Source organism: Onychomys torridus, chromosome 4 (genome assembly GCF_903995425.1).
Source record: "Onychomys torridus chromosome 4, mOncTor1.1, whole genome shotgun sequence".
Lineage (NCBI taxonomy): Eukaryota > Metazoa > Chordata > Mammalia > Rodentia > Cricetidae > Onychomys > Onychomys torridus.
Genome location: NC_050446.1, coordinates 343,772 through 367,598, shown reverse-complemented (window position 1 = coordinate 367,598; position 23,827 = coordinate 343,772). Strand labels below are relative to the sequence as shown.

Genomic DNA, 23,827 nt, shown 5'->3' with positions numbered 1-23,827 from the left:
GCTCTTCAGGAGACTTTGCCACGCCTTCGTGCATCTACCAATATTAGTTAGCCTGGGTTTCATCCTTAACAGCCAGCTGCTGTTATGAGAGATTTACACAAATTATATGTTATCTAGACCTCCCACACCTGCTCAACGAGGTATCCCTGTTATTGTTGTTCTCACATGCCAATGAAATGGCCCAGAAGTGTTTGCTACTCAGTGGGTCAGAAAGCTGGAAAGCCACTGAGCAGTGGTGGCACACACCTTTAATCCCAGCACTCAGGAGGCAGAGGCAGGTGGATTTCTGTAAGTTTGAGGCCAGCTTGGTCTACAGAGGGAGTTCCGGGACAGCCAGGGCTACACAAAGAAAACCTGTCTCAAAAAAAAAAAAAAAAAGAAAGAAAGAAAGAAAGAAAGAAAGAAAGAAAGAAAGAAAAGAAAAGAAAGAAGAAAGCTGCAATGTCCTTAGCCTGACCATTGTAAACTCTTAACTCATCTTTTTAGATCCTGTTCCATTTCCTCAGTTGCACTTCCTTAATACCTCCCATCAAGGGACAGCTAGGTCCCTCTGTGTTCCACATGGCCCTGTCTGTCTATGTGGACTATAAGAAATGGTCTTGAAGTGGTTACTACCTTGCCACTGTTTCTGAGCTCCCCAAGGTCAGGGAGCTGTACTCTGAGGCAGGCCCCTGCAACAAAGGAGGTCCCTTAGTGTTGTGGGGAAGAAATCCTTCTTCAGCTGTGCATTTTAAAATGTGTCAGGATCACGTGGATGCAGAACTTCCCTTTCCCTGAATGTTCTTCCCTGGAATGCCAAGTGCCCTGCAGACATCTGACACCTGATTGAAAGGTGGATGGAGACTAAGTCAGCCCAAAGATTCATTCAACCACATGCACAGCTCCTGAAGACAACTCTTCCTCCTTTTCAACTCCATGCTTCCTCCTTCCCAAAGCCTTCCCAGATACCCTTGACCAGCCAATCCTTTACTCTCTCACCATTATCTCCTCTGCTACCGAGCAGAATGCAGTAGATACTCACTAAATAGGCATCCACTAAGGGTCCAGAACTCACACTGGGCCTTTTTTCTAATTTTTTAACATTTTCCCCACAATCCTGAAAAGTGAGAGCCCTCTGCTCTAAGTTGAGGAGACAGGTTCTGTAAGACAAATTTAAAGGGCTCTCAGCATTTACAGGGAAGACAGAAGAATGGGAAGGAATATATCTAAGGATGAGGGTAAGTCTGCAGAAGACCCATCCTGAAGAGGCCAGAGGCAGGCAGGGCTACAGCTAAAAACAAGCCAAGTGTGGGCCTCATCATGGCATCCTTGCCATACAGTGAATGATGCAGACATAAATCACACAAACCTACAGTCACATGTGTGCCATAGCTAAGAATCTCAGGTGTGCTAAGTGGGCAGAGACAGGGAACACCGAAGGTGGGGAGTTTAGCAAGAGTGAGCCAGGCTGAGTGAGAAGACTGTCTGTGGAAGTAACAGCTCAAATGGAGGTCCCAAAGCCAATTAGGGTCTTGGTACATTTGAGCTATGGGTTATTTATTCATGGTAACAGAGTAGGAGGACACTAGGTTGTCCAGAAGGGGACAGAGTTCCTCTGATGGCCTTTCTCTGCCTTGCTCTAGCAGGACCTGCCTTAAAGAGGCTGCCTGCTCCATGAGAAAGCTGGAAAAGAGAATTCTTGCCTTGTTGGATTTGTTTCAAGTATACCTTGTCACCTGGTGGCAGTGGTGGCACAGTCAGTGGTGGCACAAGCCCTTAATCCCAGTACTTGGGGAGCAGAGGCAGGTAGATCTCTGTGAGTTCAAGGCCAGTCTGGTCTACAGAGGGAGATCCAGGACAGCCAAGGCTACACAGAGAAACCCTGTCTGGGGGGAAAAAAAAAAAAAGATGTACTTTGTCTATATTTTGAAAACATAGAAGGCATGTTGTAAAACCCACAATTTAAAAAAAAAAAAGAAAGTATTTAATAAAGATTCTTCATCAGTTCCTGTCTATAAGATCCTCGTCCTTGGAAATAGCCACCATGCTGGTGTCCTGTGTGTCCTTTCAAACTTGGTCTGTGTACAGAAGAGCATGCCCAATAATTGGTTTTTATACTAGGTCTAGAAGAGTTCTGCAGAGGATCTCCAGAAACAAACACTGCACACATGATCTTTTACCTGAAGTCAGCTGAGAGTCATACAGTAATTAGGCCTCAGGCTAGCTCAGTAGTTCTCCAACTCTAGAGCCCCTGAGGGCTCCTGAGCCCCCACCTCCTGGTGAATCTGGTTCAGTAACTGGGCTGGGGCCTGAGAATTTGTTTTTCTAACAAGTTGAGGCTGCTGGCTGGAGGAACTCATACAAGCAGAGGTAAGGAGCAAATGGGTTTGGCAGCATTTGGGGCACAAGTCAGTGTTCCTTGCTTGTGCAGTGGAGGCCTGGTAAGCCAGGTTAACATACAAATGATCAGAAGAGGGGTCACCTACAGTGACTATAGAAGAGAAAGGGAGCCCAGCCCCTAAGAGTGTGCAGAGGGTTGGAAGGGCCTGCAAGAAAGTCTGGGAAGGCCTCCCTGTTAAAATAAAAGGGGGAGACTGAAGTGGGAGCAATTTAAAAGAGTGTGACCCAGAACTCAGGCTAGGGAAATGAATGACTGACTCAACAGTTACTTTGCAAACATAAGAACCTGAATCAGGAACTCCCAGCATCTACATTAGAAGGTGGTGGGGGTGTGTGTGTGTGTGTAAAACATCAGAAGTGGAGAGGCAGAAACAGGAGGATCCCTGGAGTTCATTGGCCAACCTATATAGCCAAAAGAAAGGGCTTCAGGTTCAGTGAGAGACTCTGTCTCAAAAAAAAAAAAAAAAATAAGAAGCAATGGAGGAAGAAGACACCCTCATCTTCCAGGAAGTATATGTAAATAAATACACTACACTACACACTACGGACGGACAGAGAGAACACCGAGAGCACTAGCTGCCTGGGAAACTGAAGACTCAGACGCTCCACTGAGGATGGAAAAGAGAGGGTTGTTAAAAGGTAACTGTTATTGGCACAACAGAGAGGAAAAAGATGGAAAATGTAAAAAAGAAGGGGCTGAACCTTGAAAAGGCTAGAATCGACAGTCTGAGAGAGAGATGGGATGGCGTTGTCGGAGCAAAGGGTGACCTGGAAGTACCATTTGAACTTTGTAACCATTCCAAAAAGACTATTTGACTATTTTCTCCTTTTTGTTTGTTTGTTTGCTTGTTTGTTTTTCGAGAGAGGGTTTCTTTGTGTAGTCCTTGCTATCCTGGAACTCCCTTTGTTGACCAGGCTCGTCTCAAACTCAGCGATCCTCCTGACCTTGCCTCCCGAAAGGCATGCGCCGCCAGCGCCCGGCTGTTTTCTCCCTTTTATTGATGTGGAAATTGAGACTCAAAAAGCAAAGGGACGTGTCCAAAGCCCTTCATTTCACAGAACGTGCCCTGGGTCCGCTGCGAGCCCGCACTTCTCTTACTGCCTGGTTGCTGCTACTGCTTTCTCCCAGAGGCATTTGACAAAGCCGCAGGACGGCAGGGAAGGGGCGGGGAGGGGCGGGCACCCCTCCACCCTAGCTCCGCCCCCAGCGGCGCTGCAGGAGCACCGGGCTGGGGGCCTTACCCGCTGCGGTGTTGCCGGCGCTCCCTAACGGGCTTGCGGAGACGTCGGTGCCCGTCGAGCCATGGCAGCGGCAGCCCTCCGGCCTTGGTGCCTCCAGTTGAGGCTGTTGCTGCTGCCGCTGCTGCTGCTTTTGCTTCGGACGGATCCTGTGCGGCCCGACAATAAGGTACGTGCGCTGCTGGAACCTGGCGCAGCTCAGCGGTGGCCAGCGCCAGGGGGCGCTATGGCTGAGGGTGCACGCCAAGGAGGGTGCCTTCAGTAGGGAGATGGGGACTAGGAAAGGCAGATCAGACTTCGGACTTAGTCTGGACTCTGCTAGAATCAAAACTCTTGAGAAAGGAACATGTGCGAGAAGAAGCACTGATAATGATAGGGTGCTTAGATCCTGGAGCCTGAGGAAGAGGTGCTGTGGACCTTCTCTTAATGCTCAGAGATCAGGCCTCAAACCCAAAGCCTCCGTGAATCTTTCTGGGCTGGCCGCTTGCCTTGGCCTCTGAGACCTGAATTCACAAACTATTCACCTGTCGCTGGTGCATTTACCTCTTTTAGCCTCCATCTGTCCTTTCTCCCTCCCTCCCTCCTTCCCTTCCCCTTCCTTCCTCCCTCCCTCCCTCCTTCCCTCCATCCCTTCCTTCCTTTGTTTAACCAGTCTCACTATGTAATTCTGGCTTGCCTGAGTGGTAGTGGTGCATGCCTTTACACTCTAGAGGCAGCCATAGGCAGATCTCTCAGTAAGTTAGAGGCCAGCCTAGTCTACAAAGCGAGTTCTAGGATGGCCAGGGCTGTTACACAGAGAAACCCTGTGTTGAAAGAAAAAAAAAAATCTGGCTGTCCTGGAACAAACACAATGTGTAGACCAGGCTGGCCTAAAACTCTCAGAGACGCTATAGCATCTGCCTCCCCAGCTCTGAGATTAAAGACATTCACCATTTCTTCACCTATAAGCATGGGGAGGGGAGATTATACCCACTCTCTACTGTTGATGATTTCTAGATTCAGTGAGATTATGCAGAATGTTGAGCACCACACCTAAAATCAAACCCAATCCCAAAACCAGGTATTAAATCCAGAACATAGAGGAAGCAAGCATTTGAGAAAGATCAAGAATCCCTTAAGGGTCATCTAGAAATGACCTGATGAAGATGAAGATGAGCCTAGAGCAATATTTTTCAACCTGTGGGTCTCGACCCCTCTAAAGTCTAATGATCCTTTCACTGGGGTCACATATCCTGCATATCAGATATTTACGATTCATAACAGTTATGAAGTAGCAATGAAATGATTTTATGGTTGGGGGTCACTGGCCTAGAGGAAAACTGCTTATCACAGAGGGTAAGGGAGGCAGTGACTTCTCTTGATGTCATTCCATTTTTCTTCTAGTAGAATCGAAGTCTGCCTATGAGCAGGTAAAGGGTAAAAGCTATTCTTTTGCTGTACAAACTTGGAAATATGACTCTGGGCTTCAGTTCCTCCTGGGACTCTTGTGATAGCATAGTATCATCTATTGGGCACCTACGAGGTGTGGTGCTAAACATTCTGCATAATCTCATTGAATCTAGAAATCATCAATGTTCCCTCTGGTTCAGTGAGCAAAATCTCAGATCAGCACTTTCTCACCCTCTGACTGTCCTCTGGCTGGGAAGAACTTTTGGACTTGAGCATCTCTGAGTTTTTGCAAAGGACTAGAGAGCAAGAGGGCTCTCCAAAACAAAGCCAAGACAAAGAAAACCCAACACCCTGTTTATGTAGTGAGTCAGCCAAACACTTGCTAGGTTGGGAAGGGGGTAAATTTACTTGTCCCAGGGCAAGCTGGAGCTGGTGGAATCAGGGAGGATAAAGCCTCTGCAGACCCAGCACAACCCTCCCCGAGACACCTCCCATCCCTGCTCTGCTTCAGCCAGCTGGGAAAAATAAAAATCAAGTGATGGGTGAATTTACTCTGCATTCCTGCCCAGCCAGTCTCCTGCTGGCTCTGCAGAGCTGTTCTCATTATCACCCTCTCTTTCCACTGTAAGGAACAACTTATTCCCCTCCAAACATGGCCTGTTTTTGTTGGGGTTGGATGGGGGGTTTAGAGGACCACCTTGAAACTTGAAATGGATTGAGGGTCCTAGAGCTTTGAATTTGTTCCTCAGCAGGCTTCGTCTTTCTGGCAGGCTCCTGCCCATTCTACTCACCCTAGTACTCTGTGGTCTCCCTGCATTTTAAGTTCATGTTTATAGTGAGGCTCTCCTAAACAGGATTTGGAGTTTCCATCTAAGGAAGTGCTTTGTCTGACCTGGAGTAGGAGGGGGACTCACAGCTGCCCTGGTATTTCTGCATGGCTGGCGAGCATTGAAGGTTGGGGAGGACAGGCAGGTCCTCCTATGACACCCAGGCATGGCAGTAGACATTCCTGGGAAGTGGTCATTTACCTGTCTCTCTTATCTGAGAAAGAGCTGCTGGGACCTCACTCTGCATACATGTAGGGGTGGAAAGGTGCTTGAGCAAAGAGAGAAAACTGATACCTGTGGGAACCAAAGCAAGGGACCAACCAGCAGGTGGTGGTTTCCTGGGCCAGGTCAGATGTCCCAGGCAAGCAAGTCCCAGGGGCTTAGGTGTTGTTTCACATCTACCCTAGAGTTTCCCGCATGTGGGTGTAATTGGAAACAGGCTTCTGAGCAGAAAAAGCAGAATGACAGGCTAATGGAGTCCTTTTTCTGGTACAGTGTCAGGCCAAGCAAAATCCCACCATCTCTCTGTAAGAAATGAACCTGCAGAGTTGGGGATTTAGTTCAGTGGTAGAGCACTTGCCTAGCAAGCGCAAGGCCCTGGGTTCGGAACTCAGCTCTAGGGAAGAAAAAAAAAAAAAGACAAAATAACAAAAAAGAAATGGACCTGCATCAACACTCCTTTTGGCAGAACACCAGGACCAAGGTCCATGCCCAGCATTGTACATTTAGCATCACATACAACTGTCCTGTTAACACTACCAAGTATAGTATTTCCTCCCCTGGGAATAGATTTGAACACCCTAAAGAATCACACTAGGCTGCCAGGAAGTGGTGCATAACTTTAATCCCAGCACTCGAGAGGCAGAGCCAGGCGGATCTCTGAGTTCAAGGCCAGCCTGGTCTACAGAGCGAGATCCAGGACAGGCTCCAAAATTACACAGAGATCCCTGTCTCGAAAACAACAACAACAACAACAACAACAACAACAAAAGAATCACACTGGGGCTGAGTGGTGGTGGCTCACACCTTTAAGCCCAGCACTCAGGAGGTGGGTCGCTATGAGTTGGAGGCCAGCCTGGTCTACAGAGCTAGTTCCAGTATAGCGAGGGATACACAGAAAAACCTGGTCTCCCAAATCATCATCATCATAATCATCATCACTCCGGGACACTGGGGTATCTGCATATTCCAAGTACAATCCCAGATACTTCTGAGGCACAGCCCCAGCCCAGTCCAGAATTTATGGAGGCAATATGAAACTAAGAGAGTAACAGATCATCAAAGAAAAGTGATTTTGGAAGATTCATCCAGCAGAGAGGAATACATACTGACATTGGGCTATGGTAATGAAGTTGGTAGCAAGGTGCAAAGGTAGGAAATATTTAGGGTAACACCTTAGGAAACCATTACTAGTAAATTGTCCAGAGTTCAGAGAAGGCACAAAGACCTTGCCTGGGAAAGAGGGAAAGTGGATAGGATGGGAGAAGATTCTGCATATAGCTTACCTGGATTGAATTCGGGGCCTCCAGAAAGAGGTGTCCAGATGACCATGGACTTCAGTTGAGGGCTTTGCAAGGAAACTGCCTCAGGTGAGATGGAATAGTCATGAAGAAGAAGGCATCCCCAACTTCAAAAGACAACCTCATATAAGTCTGCCCAGCCATTACAAGAACACTCCCTTACTCCAACCAGATTTATCTTGCTCTCTCCAAAAACACCTTAAGCTACCCTCTAGCAGCTCACTGTGCACTTTCCTTGCAAATAAATACTCAGAGGCCTTCTAAGCACTAACCACCACCACTAACACATCTGGGAGCTTTGGCAGGGGCATGTGCTGTGCACAGCTGCAGGGAAAGATGGGGGCTAAGGCAGGGACTTTCCTATTTGACAGCAACTTTCAGCCAAGGAACAGACCCAGGAGGTCGCCCCAGATCCTGTGACCTCCTTCTGTGCAGACTTCTGTCAGTCCCAGCTCAGTTGCTAGGACAGAAGCTTTGACTTGGTGGCCATAGGTGTTCAGGGGAATGACATTTAAACAAAGTTTTAGAGTCAGTCTGAATGGACAAGCTTCTAGCCTTCCCTAAGGCACTGTGGGGTTGTAGCAAGGACAGAGATGCAAAGCCCAGAGGTAATATGGTAATAGGAGGAAGGGCTTCCAGGAACAGTACATATAGCACAGATTGCTTAAAGTAGGAGTTACTGTGGGCAAGAACTATACCAGGTGCTCTCCATACATTGACTACAGTTTCATGAAAAGCTCAAGAAGGGATTAATAGCCACCCCATTTTACAGAGGAGGAGGCTGAAGTTCCAAGGGCTCAAGGTAATGCAGGAAGGAGGTATAGGTGCCAAGACTATAGTCCAGACATAGCTTTTCACCATGGTGCTTGGCTATTTCCAGCTTTGCCTTACTGGAGGCAGGACCCTGCTGCATTCCTGGCAACTGGGCTTGGGATCAGGGGCCTTCTTCCAGCTCCTGGCAGTGTGAGAGACTTGACCACCCCTGTCAGGACATAGCACCTCATCTGAGGAGGAAGGAATGTAGCAGTCTAATGTGGAGGCAGCTGCTGGTTGGGTGGGGTTCGAGGCAATAGATGGGGGCCTCCAGGAGACCCCTCTATGGTTTGACCACACGAAACACATACAAACATCTACCTACTGGGCTTTTGACGCTGATGGGGAAGTGATACAGTGTCCTAGAGTTTTAACAGAACTCAGAGAGGACACTGGGTTCCTATCTGATGGGTTTCTGGGGCCAGCAGAAGGCTAGAGAACCAGCAGGCCTCTGAGACTGACTGTCTATTCGAAAAGAAGGGAACATTAGCCTGCAGCATCCAGAGTGCACTCCACCCATAGAGGAACAGGACAGAGAGCAGGACTGCACCCTCCTTTCTAACTCTTCCTCCACCCACTGTTCCCTCTGCACAGCTGCAGACACACACAGACACACACACACACACACACACACACACACACACACACAAAAAAAAAAAAAAAAAACCAAAAAAAAAAAAAACCCAGGAAATCCACATAGCCCAGGCTCATCCTCTCCAACTGGGCATTTCATGGCTTGGGGCTGTTTTCTCGTCTGTAGGATGTTGCTAATGTTAGAAAAAAGTAGACCAGTGCACCCACACAGAGAAACAGATAGCCTACAGCCCAGTGTATTCCTGCCTTGTCTGAGTGTGGGACCGGGTCACTCCATCTGTCAGCCCACCTGTGTCCTTGGTGGGATAGGCAGCAGTGATCGGTGCTCACAGGGGTCAGCCCAAGGCTAACCTGGTTGGCCATGGACTCCAGCCACCCTGCCATCAAACAGCACATTGGGCTGGGTGGTGGTGGCATGCACTTTTAATCCCAGCACTTGGGAGGCAGAGGCAGGGGGATCTCTGTGAGTTCAAGGACAGCCTGGTCTACAGAGCAAGTCCAGGACAGCCAAGGCTACACAGAGAAACCCTGTCTCAAAAAAACAAACAAACAAAAAGCTCATTGGAGAAGGTGAGCCCAGGTTGTGTGGACTTCCTATGTTTCTTCTGAAGCTATGGAGGATGCAGGTTGTAGTGAAAGATGAAAGGAGCCGGGAGGGAAAGGGAAGGCAGAGGGTGGGCTGCAGATAAGACCCACTCTTCAGGGCACACCCTCAGTGACTTACTTCCCTCAGCTAGGCCCCCTCCTGCCTTGCACCACCTCTCAAAAATGCCACCCAGTTATGAATTCATCAGTGAATTAAGCTACAATGAGCTCAGAGCCTTTGTGATTCCACCTCCCTGGCCCATCAGCAGTCAACTGAGCCTTTACACAAGAATCTTGTCCTCAAGGGCACCCTTCTCTAGGCCACCCTCAACAGACTTTGTGCCCTCAGAGCTTCTTTCTGTGTTGCATCTTGGTGTCTAAAGGAGTCAAGAATAAACTGGGCTTGGTGGCACACACCTTTAATCCCAACACTCGAGAAGCAGAGGCAGGCAGATCTCTGAGTTTGAGGCCAGCCAGAACTACACAGAGAAACCTTGTTGGGAAACAAAAACACGAAGAAGTCAAGAATGTTCCCTGATCTACTTCTCCTGCACCACTAGCTGTTACCCACTCAGGGCCTGGCAGAAGCCAGGGACTCAAACAGGTGTCTGAGGTCTAGAGAGGAAATGGAGGTCTGAGTCCCTTTCCTTAGGGCTTTGGTGCTTGGCAGAGGCTCAGGGTGCCACGAGCTCACTTGTGTCCTTATGGTTTCTTATCCAGTGATAGCTGAGCAGCCATAGGCCTAGGGTGAGTTTTTGTGGACTGGGCTGAGATGAGCTGTACACTAAGGGTCTGGAGCCCAAGGTGAGATGTTGTCATGTGACCCCCATTTTGAGAAGGCTGGATACAAGAGTCCTCCATTCTGCCATTGAAGAAATGGGGTTAGAACCTGTTGAAGGTCACCTCTACCCACGGTGTAGGAGAACAGTTCTATAGAAGTCACCTAGGAAAAGAGGCTTTTGAGTCCTCACTCCTCACTCTGGGACAATTGGCAGTTAATGATTGTGGAGGAGGGGTGTCATTTTAAAACTCAGTGGGGCACACACACTATCAAAGTAGGAGGGGACATGGGGAAATGAGTGAAGGGCTTCAGCAGGAGAGAGAGGGGTAATAAAGGGTAATAGGGAAGAAAATGACCAGAGTATATTGTGTACATGAGTGAAACTGTCAAAGAATAAATAAAAAGAGAAACAAAGCAATGTGTCTTGGAGCCAATCTTCTACTTAAAAAGCTATGCAATCTTTGAGATTGTGACTCCCTGAGTCTGTATCCTTATCTTTTTCTCTTTTGGTTTTTCAAGACAGGGTTTCTCTGTGTGGCTTTGCACCTTTCCTGGATCTCACTCTGTACCAGGCTGGCCTCCAACTCGCAGAGATCCACCTGCCTCTGCCTCCCGAGTGCTGGGATTAAAGGTGTGTGCCACCACCGCCCGGCCCTTATCTATCTTAATGGCTTACACACAAGACGCACTTTGTATGTGCCAACTACTATTTGAGGGGTTTTAATTTTATTTTATTTTTCTATATTTTATTGAATCTCCACTAGCCACTGAGTCAGGAGCCTACTTTTCCAGATGCAAGAAGATGACAGGAACAGTATGCTGCCTTCTCACCCAGGATCCAGGCCTTGTGGTTTTTTTGTTGTTGTTGTTTTGTTTTGTTTTTGACAAGATTTGCCTGTGTAGAACTGGATTTGTAGACCAGGCTAGCCTCAAACTCACAGAGATTTGCCTGCCTCTGCTTCCCAAGTGCTGGGATTAAAAGCATGAGCTGAGGTGCCACACTGACAGTCTTTTTTTTTTTTTTAAACTTTTCCACAGCTGTGCATTAACATTTGAATTGTAATTATAATAATGCTGCTGCATCCCTGTTCCTTCTCTCTTACCTCTAAGTGCCACCCAAAGACCAGCAGGTTGAATTCTGCTACACTCACCATCCATCTCCCCACCCCTAGCCCTGCCTCCACAGTGCTGGCCAAATGGAACCCCTCTTGCCCACACTTTGCAGGTGTTTGGCAACCTGGACCAGGTACGGATAACCTCAGAGGGCTCTGACTGCCGCTGCAAATGCATCATGAGACCACTGAGCAAGGATGCATGCAGCCGGGTACGCAGTGGGCGTGGCCGAGTAGAGGACTTCTACTCTGTGGAGACACTAAGTTCAGGGACCGACTGCCGCTGTTCTTGCACTGCTCCACCTTCCTCACTCAACCCCTGTGAGAATGAGTGGAAGTTGGAAAATCTCCAAAAGCAGGCACCTAAACTACTCAAGGTAGGCTGACACAGTGAGGGGGTTGGCCTTGCTCTCTCATGACATCAGTATCACAAGTCAGCAAACTGAGGCTTCTGAGTGAAACCAGCTGAAGTCAGTGGGGCCCTTGAATCACTTGCTGTCCTGGGTGTCATCTAAACCATTTACCTTCACCTGGCTGTATTACAAATGCTGGGGCACTTTATTATTGTTTTGTTGGTTTTGTCTTGCTTTTTGAGACAAGGTCATAATCTGTTGCCCATTTTGGCCTGGAATTTACTGTATATACAGGGATAACCAGTCTGGAATTTTCAGCAGTCCTGCCTCTGCTGCCTGAATTCTGGAATTATAGGCATATGCCATCATACTAGGCTTATTTTTGTTTATTTTAATTGAGATAGGGGTTCATGTATACCAGGCTTGCCTCAATCTTCCTATGTAGCCCAAGACAACCTTGAACTTCTGATCTTCCTACCTCTACTTATCAAGTACTGATATTACATGTGGGCAGTGCCATGCCAGTGTTCAGTGTGCCAGGTGGGGCTAGGATTTGAGCCCAGGTCCTATTGTGTCTAAATCATATATCTAAACCACCTGCTCTTTTGCCTTTCTCTAAAGGACCACTTTGTTGGACCTTATATTAAGGGCAGGTTTGTTCCATATCTTATAAATTTTTTTATCTTATAATACATTATAAGTGTTTTGCCTACATGTATGTAAGTGTATTACATGCATGTCTGCTGCCCATGGAGGCCAGAATTGGGCATCAGATCCCCTGGAACTGGAGTTACAGATGCTGGGAGCTGAATCCAGTTTCTCTGCAAGAGTAGCAAATGGTCTTAACTGCTGAACCATCTTTCTATTCCCCTCTTGATATCTTTGTAAGTCTTTTCTCTTACAATCTCTTCCAAACATGCATCTCATTGGCCTGTTTGGTGTCAGAAACCATGAATGGTCTGAGATGCTACCTGACTTGTATAAGTTTATAAACTGACATAGCCCTGGATGCTAGTGGAAGGTTACAAAGGGACTTCATGACTCCCAGCTAATCTCCATTCTCATTCACTGGTTTGCTGTGCTTCAGCATACTATATTCAGTATGGTGTGGGATAGAAGAACCCTGAGTTCAGAGAACTAAAACCTTGTGTCATTTCCTGGAGGAAAATGTTGTCTCACCCAAGCTTACTCACTCTAACTAGGTGATTCCAAAGTAAGATGTTTGGTTCCTTTGCATACAAGATACACAGAGAAGCAAGAGGCCCATGAAGTGCTGTCTCCAGGATTTGGCTAAAAATGTTTTATTTAAATTTAACTTTAGGAACTGGGCAGTGGTGGCATATGCCTTTTATCCTATTACTCAGGAGGCAGAGGCAGGTGGATCTCTGCAAGTTCCAGGCTAGCCTGGTCTACATAGTGAGTTCCAGGACAGCCAAGGCTACACAGAGAAACCCTGTCATGGAAAAACAAAAACAGAAACAAAACAAAACAAACAAAAAATTAACTTTAGGTTTATTTTTGTACTACATACATTTATGCCAAAATTATTAAACTTGGAGGGAGTAGCACATTTTAAGCCAGTGACCTTCTAACAGTTTGGTGGTGCCTGGATCACACTGTCTCCCTGGAGCCTCCCCAGTGCCCTGTGAACTCTAGCATCTAACCTACAGGCCTGTCTGCAGTTACAGGGATAAACTCAGTTTCTTCTCAAGTCAGTGGTCCAATAACTGGAGGTCCTATTGTTTTGACATGTGGATCCAAGATCTCACACTGTAACCCAGACTGACCTTGTACTTGTAGCAACACTCCTGCCTCAGTCTCCCAAGTACTGGGCTTACAGGCATGCCCTATCATGCTCAGCTTCTGCAGCTGAGTTGTGAGCATGCTCACTATGAATTCGTACAGGGCCTTTTATCTAAAGGCTGCCTCATATCATCTCTGCTAGAAGCCTTTTAGGAAGGGAGCTTATGTTGTCAGCTTTATTTGTGAATCTGAATCCAAAGAAAGGATATAAATTGCCTGAAATAACAGAAAGGAGTGACAAGACTAAACTGAGCCCCAAATTCTCTGTTGCAGTCGCTTGCCCACCTAAAAGGTCATGAGGCTGAGGTTCCCACCAAGCCATTGTCCCTTAGGCCTTCTCAGTGGATAGCAGACACAGGGTCTTGGCCTGGCCTTAGAGATAGCGTTACCCTACCAGGTAGAACATGCGAGAGGTGGAAGAGATTACCTACAGGCTACCCAGGGAAACCCTAAAATGAGAACAGGGCAGAGGCAGTGGGAGCCAATACAAGGGTTTCTTCCACTCAATTGGATCTGCTGCCCTCAGCAAGAAGTTTGTGTAAACATCCCAGGGAGGGAATTAAGAGGACCCTTTGGGTACAGAATTTGCCTTGCAGCCCACCTCTCTATCCAAGCCCCTTTGCCCATGCTAATAACTCCAGCTGTGGTCTGGCCTAGGCTACATAGCTGTATAGGAGAGGGGATGCCATCTTGCCCCATTTCTTGGGTAGACTGGCCAAAAAAGAATGCCTCTTACCACTTCTCTCTTTGTTTTTGGACATGGGCCAGGCATAGGCCCATCCTTAGGCTTCTAGGGACACAGCTGCTGACCCCAACAATGTGCTTTGTGCTGGGCCAGGAATTGCCAGGGATTGTGGGAGCCCCAAAGTGAGGATAACATTGGGCATGGGCCTGGGGATGCATAGGAGTCCTCAGGCAGACAGCATTCTGGACAGAGGTTAGTGGAATGCTCTGACAGGGAATGCTGCCCTGCCCTCTCGCCCTTACTTTAGTCCCATGGCTGCCTGTCACTTCCTCACGTATATGGCTTCTTCTGATACTATCTGTAGTGAAGGTCCAATTTAAAAAGTGGGTGGGAGAGCTAGAGGTGGGGCTCAGTGGTTAGAGCACTGCTGCTCTTCCAGAGAACCTGGGTTCTGTTCCCAGCAACCACATGCCAGCTCACAACTGTCTGTAACTCCTGTTCCAAGGAATCTGACAAACTCATATAGACATACCTGCAGGTGAAACACCAATGTACATAAAATAAAAATAAAATTATTTTTTAAAAAAAGAGGGCCTGGAGAGATGGCTCAGAGGTTAAGAGCACTGGCTGTTCTTCCAGAGGTCCTGAGTTCAATTCCCAGCAACCATATGGTGGCTCACAACCATCTGTAATGAGATCTGGTGGCTTCTTCTGGCCTGCAGGCACACATGCAGGCAGAACACTATATATATAATAAATAAATAAATCTATTAAAAAAAAACAAAACAGAGGCTCTCTGTTGGGCTTGAGAGATCGCTCAGCAGTTGAGAACTCTTGGCTCCACCTTCAGAGAACCAGAGTTTGGTTCTCTACACTCAGATTGAACAGTTTACTACCTGTAATTCTAGCTCTAGGGGATCTGACACCCTCTTCTGCTGCTGAGTATACCTGTACTCATATAAACACACACACACACACACACACACACACACACACACACACACACTAAAATAAGTCTTTACAAAAAAAACTGAGGTTTTAAAAAGTCTGTCAGGGCTGGAGATGGCTCAGAGGTTAAGAGCACTGGCTGCTCTTCCAGAGGTTCTGAGTTCAATTCCCAGTACCCATGTGGTGGCTCACAACCATCTGTAATGAGATCTGGCGCCCTCTTCTGTGTACGTAATAAATAAATCTAAAAAAAATTTTTAAAAAAGATAACCAACAGAAAAAAAACAAACCCAACATTAAAAAAAAAAAGTCTGTCAATGCCAGGTGTAGTGTGTCATACCTTTAATCCCAGCACTTGGGAGGCAGAGGCAGGAGGATATCTGAATTGGAGGCCAGCCTGGTCTACAAAGCAAGACCCTGACTTGAAGAAACAAGCACCAGAGTCTGTCAAGGACTAATATTCGTGAAGTATTCTAGAAATGGTCTTTGGATAAATGGAGCTGGAGTACAGTTCAGTGCTAGAGGACTTGCTTAGCAAGCATCGTTCCTCCTCAGCGCAGAAAAGGGAAAGATGGGGAAAGAGAGGCACAAGAAGAGGAAGGGGCTGGGGGGAGGAGGCTTGATGGGTAAAATGTTTGCTTTGCAAGCATGAGAACCTGAGTTTGGATCCCTAGCACCCACACATAGGCCAGGCATGGAGACACATGCTTGTAACCCAGTGCTGGTGGAGGCAGAGACAGAAGGATCCTGGAGCTTGCTGACAAGTCAATCTAGCCAAAATGGTGACTTCCAGGTTCCCTGTCTGAGGAGATAAGATGGAGAGTGTTAGGAGATGTCTAACATTGACCTATAGCCTCCACAGTTGAGCTCCCCTGCATTGGACGTGGGGAGGGAGAAATGAAAGGAAGAGAGAGAGAGAGAGAGAGAGAGAGAGAGAGAGAGAGAGAGAGAGAAAGAAAGAGAGAGGAAGCAGGCATGCCAAACTTTAAGTCCAGTATCTTCTGAGAGTCAGCACAAATAAAATTGCTCTGCCAAGTGGCTACAAAGCATCATGGAAAACTAAAACCTCTTCTGTTCTCTACAGATTTTTGCCACAGCAGGCACCACAAGCAATTTGTGCCCATGCCGCTCACACGGCAGTAAAAGAGTAGAGCTCCATAACCCAGCTTGCCCAGCTCTGAGCGCAGGCCGCACCTCTGCTCCGCCAGTGTATGCCCCATCTCTAGAGCTCAGTTCAAACAATACTAATCTACTGGGGCTGTAGGGATGGCGATTCGCTTAAGAGCACTGGCTACTCTTGTAAAGGACCAGGGTTTTTATTCCCAGCACCCACATGGTAGCTCACAAACATCTGTAACTCCCGTTTCAGGGGATCCAATGACCTCTTCTAGCCTCCACAGCACCCACGTGATGTACAGACGTACACTCAGGCAAAACACCCATACACATAAAATAAAAATCTAAATATGAAAAAGTAAAAAGGTCCATATTTGGGGTTGGATTATCAATTGAATCAAGCAGGCCTGTCAGCCAGTGACTCATGACCAAGAAGCCTGTTATAAAAGCGCTCTCCAGAGTCACTACAGCAAAGTACATAAAGCAGGGCCATGAGGGGAGACCTCCCAAGTAAAAATGTGGCCCCAAGCCAAGGGGCAACTGCAGCCTGGCTGCTGAGGAGCCCACAGCCATCAGTCCCACCTCAGGACTGCCTCTGGAGAGCATGCTGACTGTGTCTTTGGAGGTACCTACTTTGTCATTCAGGAGGAGGTTTGCACAGAGAGGATGGTTACTGGGTATAAGGTACAAGGCATGGGGAGAGCTCCCATGTTCCATCAAACAGACAGGTGATTGTGGGTGATAACAGTTAACTGTCTATTTCAAAATATTTTACAAGAGAATGGTCCCATCACAAAGAAACTGGAGATACATGTATCACCCACATATATCCCCAACTTATTAGAGATGTGACCCAATGGTGGAATATTTCCTAGTATGTAGAAGACCTTCAGATCCATCCCCATATTTGTAAAAATGCATCAATGAAATCTTATCTGCTCCTTGTGTCCTATGATTATGATTGGCTGTAGCCCAAGCCACTGTGGGACTCTGGGATTCTGGACTTCTCTCCTGCAGTGGGGCTCCTTTTGTGCCCTCTGCTTGCTATGTTCATATACTTGCTTAACCATCTGTCTCCTTACTTCACCCCCCACCTCCAGCTGCAGTCTATGGTGGATCTCCTGGAGGGTGCTCTATACAGCATGGATCTGATGAAGGTGCATGCCTACATCCACAAGGTGGCCTCCCAGATGAACACGCTGGAGGAGGTAAGAGCAGGGCAGGGCCTGGGGCCCAGGGCTGTATCCAAAGGGGCATGAGACGTTCTGTTTTACCCTGGTGGCCACAGGAAGCAGAACAGAACTCCAGCAGGGAACTGGGAAGGCTGCAGGGTCCTGCCTTTGGCGAAGAGGTCTGGGGGTTTCCAGGACCCAAGGAAGCCGAAAGCCTGGATGAGGGAATTGAGGTACTATTTGGTAGCACAGAAGGAGTGCTGAGGGGGTGCTGCCAACATCAGGGTCCACACTGCACAACTCTAGGGTATCATTCACAGAGAAGTATCATATCAGTGGTGCCTCTGGGTTGGTACAATGTAGCAGAACAGATCAAACCTCCATGGGGCACAATCCCAGTACTACCTGTGTGGAAGCAAAGGTACTAGAGTACAAACTGGACAGGCTGTGTATTCTATAGGACTACCCTCTGGGTACGAGAACAGTTGAATAAGCCTGGAGGTCCGGGCTGAAGGTTCAAGGCTTGCCTTTCCCCTGGCATCGCCTGACCTCCACCCATTTCCTGCATCCGGCCTCTGCTGAGCACTAGGGATCTAGGGACATGCCGCTGCCAGGAGCAGGCATGGGGACTTCCTTTCCAGAAGGAGGTGGTAACTGGGCATCCTGTGCCATGGGAGGGAAGACTGACCCCTGATTAAACCCCAAGCTGGGGGTCACAGTGACACGGATCATCTGAGACCTGTTGGATCATCTCCTCCTGGCTGATCCCAGGCCAGCTTGGGAAGCTGACAAGAGAACTTTTCCTGGTAACAGTGTTACCTATACGTGCTGTCACACAGCCGGCTCTCAGGCCACCCTCCGCTGACCTTTCCTCTTTGTTTGTTTTTTTTTATATTTATTTATTATGTATACAGTGTTCTGTCTGTGTGCCAGATCTCATTACAGATGGTTGTGAGCCACCATGTGGTTGCTGGGAATTGAACTCAGGACCTCTGGAAGAGTAGCCAGTGCTCTTAACTGCTGAACCATCTCTCCAGCCCTGACCTTTCCTCTTTTTTTTTCCCCTCTGGAAATGCAAACTGGCGCCTCATAGCTCTGAGTCTGCTGATTGTCTCTTTAACAAGTTTGGTTTGAGTGCTGGCATCACAAGCAAGCACTACCACTCCCAGCTTTGAAAAAGTAATATTAAAGTAATTATTAAATTAAATTAAATATTAAATATTGGAGACTTTCAGGGGCCACCCTTAGAGACAGGCTAACTAAATTATGGCCTAGGTGTACAGTGGCATACTATGCATCCATGAAAAGGAGTTGGGAATGCTTTGTAGACAGATATGGAACTGTTCTCAAAATAAGCTGTTAAGTGAAAAATACAAGTGTTGAAAAGCTCGCTCTGTGTGTGTGTGTGTGTGTGTGTGTGTGTGTGTGTGTGTGTATTTGTCCCTATCATTAAAAACATGTAACATTGTCATCCCTGAAAAATGAATAAGAGAGAGGGATTTATTTATTTATCTCTATTTATTTAGTTGAGAGGGTCTCACTATGTGTCTTTGACTGTTCTGGAACTGCCTATGTAGCCCAGGCTGGCCTCAAACTCACAGAGATCCACCTGGCCTGCCATCCTGGGCTACGTGAGAAAGCATGTAGTACTGGGATTCGAGGCATGTGCCACCATACCTGGCCTACTTACATCTTTTTCATTTACTAATATGAACATATATTACCTATTTTTTATTCATTTGTTCATGAGAATAAAAATCATTAACTACAGGGCCTTATAGGACATGCTTTCTTCCACCCTGATTACCAGCCCCACTTGTATCTATGCCTCTCAAGTCTCGATGGACAAGTTGGTGTGTCCCTCTAGGGTTGCAGCAGCTCAGAAGCAGCAGGGCCAGGAATGACCATGAATCCTGCCCCACAGAGCATCAAGGCCATCCTGAGCCAGGAGAATGAGATGGTGAAAGACAGCATATGTCACCTCAATGAGCAGCTGAAGAGCTATGAGAACCAGTCAGCCATCATGATGAGCATTAAGAAGGAACTGTCCAGCCTGGGCCTCCAGTTGCTGCAGAGGGATGCCACCGCCTCAAACCCTGACAGCAAAGCTCAGGTGAGACCTCTGCGCTGATCACAGGGACAGAAGGTGGCTGGGCTTGAGAACACAGGCTTGTATGTGTTTGGAGCCTTAGGAGACAGCTAACAGAAAGCATAGCAGGAGAGTCCATGGTGTGCAGGGCAAGAACTGGGGAGTGTCTGTTTCCACTTTGTGCCTAGCACAGGTAAGCTAGGGCAGACTTGCAGATTCAGTCCAGGGGGATGGCTGGCCCCTAAACTTGGTATTTATTCTTATCCCCAGTTACCAAAGTACTGGAAATGAGGTTGGGGGAACCTCCCTCTGGCCCTAGAATGTAGTTAGAGTTTTCCTGTCTGGCCCAGTCAGGACAAATCTCTCTTACCCGCCAGTCCCACAGTCGCTCAGACCCAACCAAGAAAGCACACAGAGACTTACATTGTTTAGAAACTGTATGGCCGTGGCAGGCTTCTTGTTATCTACTTCTTCTCTCTTAAATTAACCCATTTCTGTTAGTCTATACTTTGCCACATGGCTTGTGGCTTACCAGTGTCTTTACATGTTGCTTCTCATGGCAACAGCTGGCGGTGTCTCTCCCCAGCCTTCTACTTCCCAGAATTCTCTTCTCTCTTGTCCCACCTATACTTCCTGCCTGGCCACTGGCCAATCAGAACTTTATTTACACAGAGCGATATCCACAGAACTAGAAGACCAAGCTAGCTTTCCTGTTTCTAGCCTCTTCTGTTGCAGCTGGGACACCGGGTGGGTGCAGAGTAAATAAATGGCAGTATCTCAGGGACCCCTGAGGACTAATACCATCTGACCCACAGCAGTCAGCATGTCTTTGCACAGACTTATCCCCTTGTTCTGGTAGATCCTTTTGTTCTAATTTGCCTTCAGAAGTATTACTATGATAAAGACCATAACCAAAAGCAATGTGGGGAAGAAAGGGTTATTTCATCTTACATACTCAGGTCATACTCCATCGCTAAGGAAAGTCAGGATGGGAACTCAAGGCAGGAACTGAAGCAGAGGCCATAAAGGAATACTGTTTACTGGCCTCCTTAGCCTGCTTTCTCATGTAGCCCAGAACCACTTGCATAGGGGTAGCACCACCCACAGTGGGCTGGGCCCATCGAATCCATCATTAATCAGGAAAATGCCTGCAGACTTGCCTACAAGCCAGTTTGTGTCAAGCCAGGAAAAAAAAAATTGACCTCCTATTTTCCAGATAAGTTAGGAAGTAAGTGTTCTTTCTTTGGGTGGCACTCAGAGTGTGTCACTTGGCCATGAGTGCAACAAGTAGCCACCCTTTTGGTGCCCCTCAGATCAGTCATCCATGGGCAGGACACAACCCAGTAGCCTCATTTTCATATTTTTAGGAGTCAAACTCTGAACTTGACTTCCTCACATACAATATTAGTTCATCCTACAACCTGTAAGTAGAATTGACCTCCTGCCTACTTGGCACATGAAGAAACATGGAGAGAGGTCACAGGGAGAGGGCGTGGCTGAGCCAGGGCTGCAGCCAGCCTACATGACTGCCTAACTCCAGCCCTTCTTCCTCAACTTGCAACCTCCTGTGCTGACAATGTGGTAGTGGGACTTGTTGACTGCAAGTGGGACCACCTAGATACAATAAAGCATGAGGAAGCCTGTGCCTCAGCCAGGAGCTGAGCAGCGGCCAAAGTGGGACTCGCCTTCTCGGTGAGATGCCTGATGTGCAAGTGCAAGTGAGTCCCACTTTGGCCACTGCTCAGAAGGCGTCAGATACTGTACGAGCTTTATCTGCCTCTCTCACATGGGTGGTGTCCCAGGCCCTGTGTTCTTGTGCCAAGCCAGCCTCAGAGCATTTGAGTAGGAAGCGAAAATAACAAAGCTCACAAAATGTTAGACACGGCATTCCTTAGGGCTAGCCAGACCAACATGGGACTGAAAGGCTTTTCAGGATGCTAGGATTTGAAGGCTAACATGGGAAGCATTCTGGGTGCTCTATAAAGGGACTCAAGAACCTCCCCCTTTCCCATACACCTAGACCAATGATTGAGAGACAATACTAGGAGGCCTGCTCAGGAGCCAAGCCAAGAGAACAAGTGGACAGGAGTTGGGAGTGAGTATGTAACCCACCAGACTGAGTCTCAAGTCTGCAGAGGAACTAGAATGCTAAGGAGGGAAACAGAGGCAGACAAATTATGAGTGTATCTACAACTTCACAAACACTGTGACCACCTCCATCTCCCACAATGAGCTTCTGAGACTCCTAGCCCATCAGTTTTCTGCCACGCAAGTCTGAGACTTCTGCTCTTCTCAGGACACAGCTGAAGGGCAAGGCAAAGACCTCAACAAATATGGCAGCAGGCAAAAGAGCTTCTCAGACAAGGGCCTTGCAAAGCCTCCCAAGGAGAAGCTGCTGAAAGTGGAGAAGCTGAGGAAGGAGAACATCAAGGGCAAAATACCCCACCCCTCAGCCAGGCCACGTGCCCTGGCCCAGCAGCAGGCAGTGATCCGAGGCTTCACCTACTACAAGGCAGACAGGCAAGAGACCAAACAAGAAGCACCCCAGGCCACGGCTGGTGAGTGGAAGGGAGTGGGGCCTATTTGAGGGATGGCCAACTCCAGAGATCCACCTGCCTTCTCAGCAGCCATAAAGCCACAGATCTCAATATCATTGTTTACTTTTTGAGGGTCCTTTGCTCAATCACATACTGGGTAGAAGACCCCAGGCAGGGTTGCTGATAAGGAAATGATGGAGGCAATACAAAGGACCTTTCTTAGTACTTACAGTTGTCCTCACTTTTTCTGGACTTTGTTTTGTTCAAAGATTTGCTGCCAGTCAGCTATGTACCAGATGACAGAGTGAGGTGGACACGGATCCCCCTCCCACAGAGCTTGCAGTTCTGTGGGAGGAGTGGCACCCATGACAGTGTAGGTGGGAGAACATGGGGCTTCCCTTGGGGAGCCCTCTCACTTCTAGACTGGCCTCTCCAGTTCTCTCATTTGTCATCTTCCTGAAGAAGAGCCCACAGACCCTGTACTTTTCCTGCCAACTTGTTCCCTGGTGTCTCCACCTAGGTCATGGCAAAGGGCTTCACAAGAAGTGACTGTGTTCTTCCGAAGGCAGGGAGGTAGAGCAGTTAGAGTCTAATATTCTTCAAGAATTCCCTCCTATCAGGTTCAGTGGTGCAATCCCAGGCACTCAAGAGGTTTAGACAGAAGTTCAAGATCAGCCTGAGCTACACAGTAAGAGCCTGACTCACACAACAAAAAAGGATACCCCAGGCTTGGTAGCATTGGCCTGTAAATTGCAGCTAGTAAGTACCAAGGCTAGAATATTGTTTGTTGTTGTTGTTTTAAAGATGCATTTATTTATTTAATGTACATTGGACTTTGCCTGCATGTATGTCTGTGTGAAGGTGTCAGATCTCCTGAAACTGGAGTTTTAGACAGTTTCAGACATGTGAGCTGCCATGTGGGTCTTGGGAATTGAACCTCAGTCCTTTGGAAGAGGAGCCAGTGCTTTAAGCTCTGAGCCATCTCTCCAGCCCCTAGAGTATTATTTTAAGTTCAAGGTCTCCCTAGGACACAGAGTGATTTCAAGACTAAGGTAGGGACTGAGACCCTGTCTCAGAGTGAAAAGAGGGCTAAGGCTGTAGCTTAGTGTAGAGATGGTACAGTGCTGATCTAGCACGCCCAAGACCTTACGTACAAGGTTAAATTCCCACCTCAGGTACTGGCAAAATAGCTCAGTCAATAAAATACTTGCCTCAAAAGCATGAGAACCCAAATTTGATACCCAAAAGCCACATTTTAAAAAATACTGAGTATGGTAGCACACACGTTTGTTTGTTTTTATTGTTGTTTTGATTTGTTTTTTGATTGTTGTTGTTAACTTATTTATTTTTATTTTATGTGCATTGGTGTTTTCCTGAATGTATGTCTGTGTGAGGATGTCAGATCCCCTAGAACTGGAATTACAGAGGGCTGTGAGCTTCCAGGTGGGTGCTTAGAATTAAACCTGGGTTCTCTGAAGAGCAACTAGTGATCTTAACTGCTGAGCCATCTCTCCAGCCCCACCCCCACCCCCCGCCTTTTAAAATAGTATTTTATTTTATTTTTTAGAGATTTATTTATTTTGTGTGCATTGGTGTTTTGCTTGCACACAAGTCTGTGTGAGGATACCAGAACCCCTGGAACTGAAGTTATAGACGGTTATAAACTCCATGTGGGTGCTGGGAATTGAACCTGGGTCCTCTGGGTCCTTTTAACCACTGAGCCTTTTTTCCAGGACAGTAACACACATTTGTAATCCCAGCACTAGGATTACAAGAAGATCCCTCAGGCTCACTGGCTAGCCAGTCTAGCAAATCTTTGAACAAAACAAAGTCCAGAAAAAGTGAGGACAACTATAAGCACAAGGTCCCCAGGAAGGTGACTGAG

At 47.5% G+C, this 23,827-nt stretch overlaps 1 protein-coding gene across 2 annotated transcripts in view; it reads left to right on the top strand.

The window, feature by feature from the left end:
- Positions 1-3,606: 3,606 nt before the first annotated feature.
- Positions 3,607-23,827, top strand: part of Olfml2a (olfactomedin like 2A) — a 32,180-nt gene continuing 11,959 nt past the window's right edge. The window contains exons 1-5 of one of the 2 annotated variants that reach the window (XM_036186316.1): positions 3,607-3,787; positions 11,353-11,616; positions 17,245-17,352; positions 19,241-19,429; positions 21,702-21,963. In XM_036186316.1, the coding sequence (XP_036042209.1) occupies positions 3,683-3,787; positions 11,353-11,616; positions 17,245-17,352; positions 19,241-19,429; positions 21,702-21,963 (928 nt within the window). In that variant the 5' untranslated portion in view covers positions 3,607-3,682. The remainder of the gene's footprint in view (positions 3,788-11,352; positions 11,617-17,244; positions 17,353-19,240; positions 19,430-21,701; positions 21,964-23,827) is intronic. The other variant, XM_036186317.1, reaches the window with a different exon arrangement.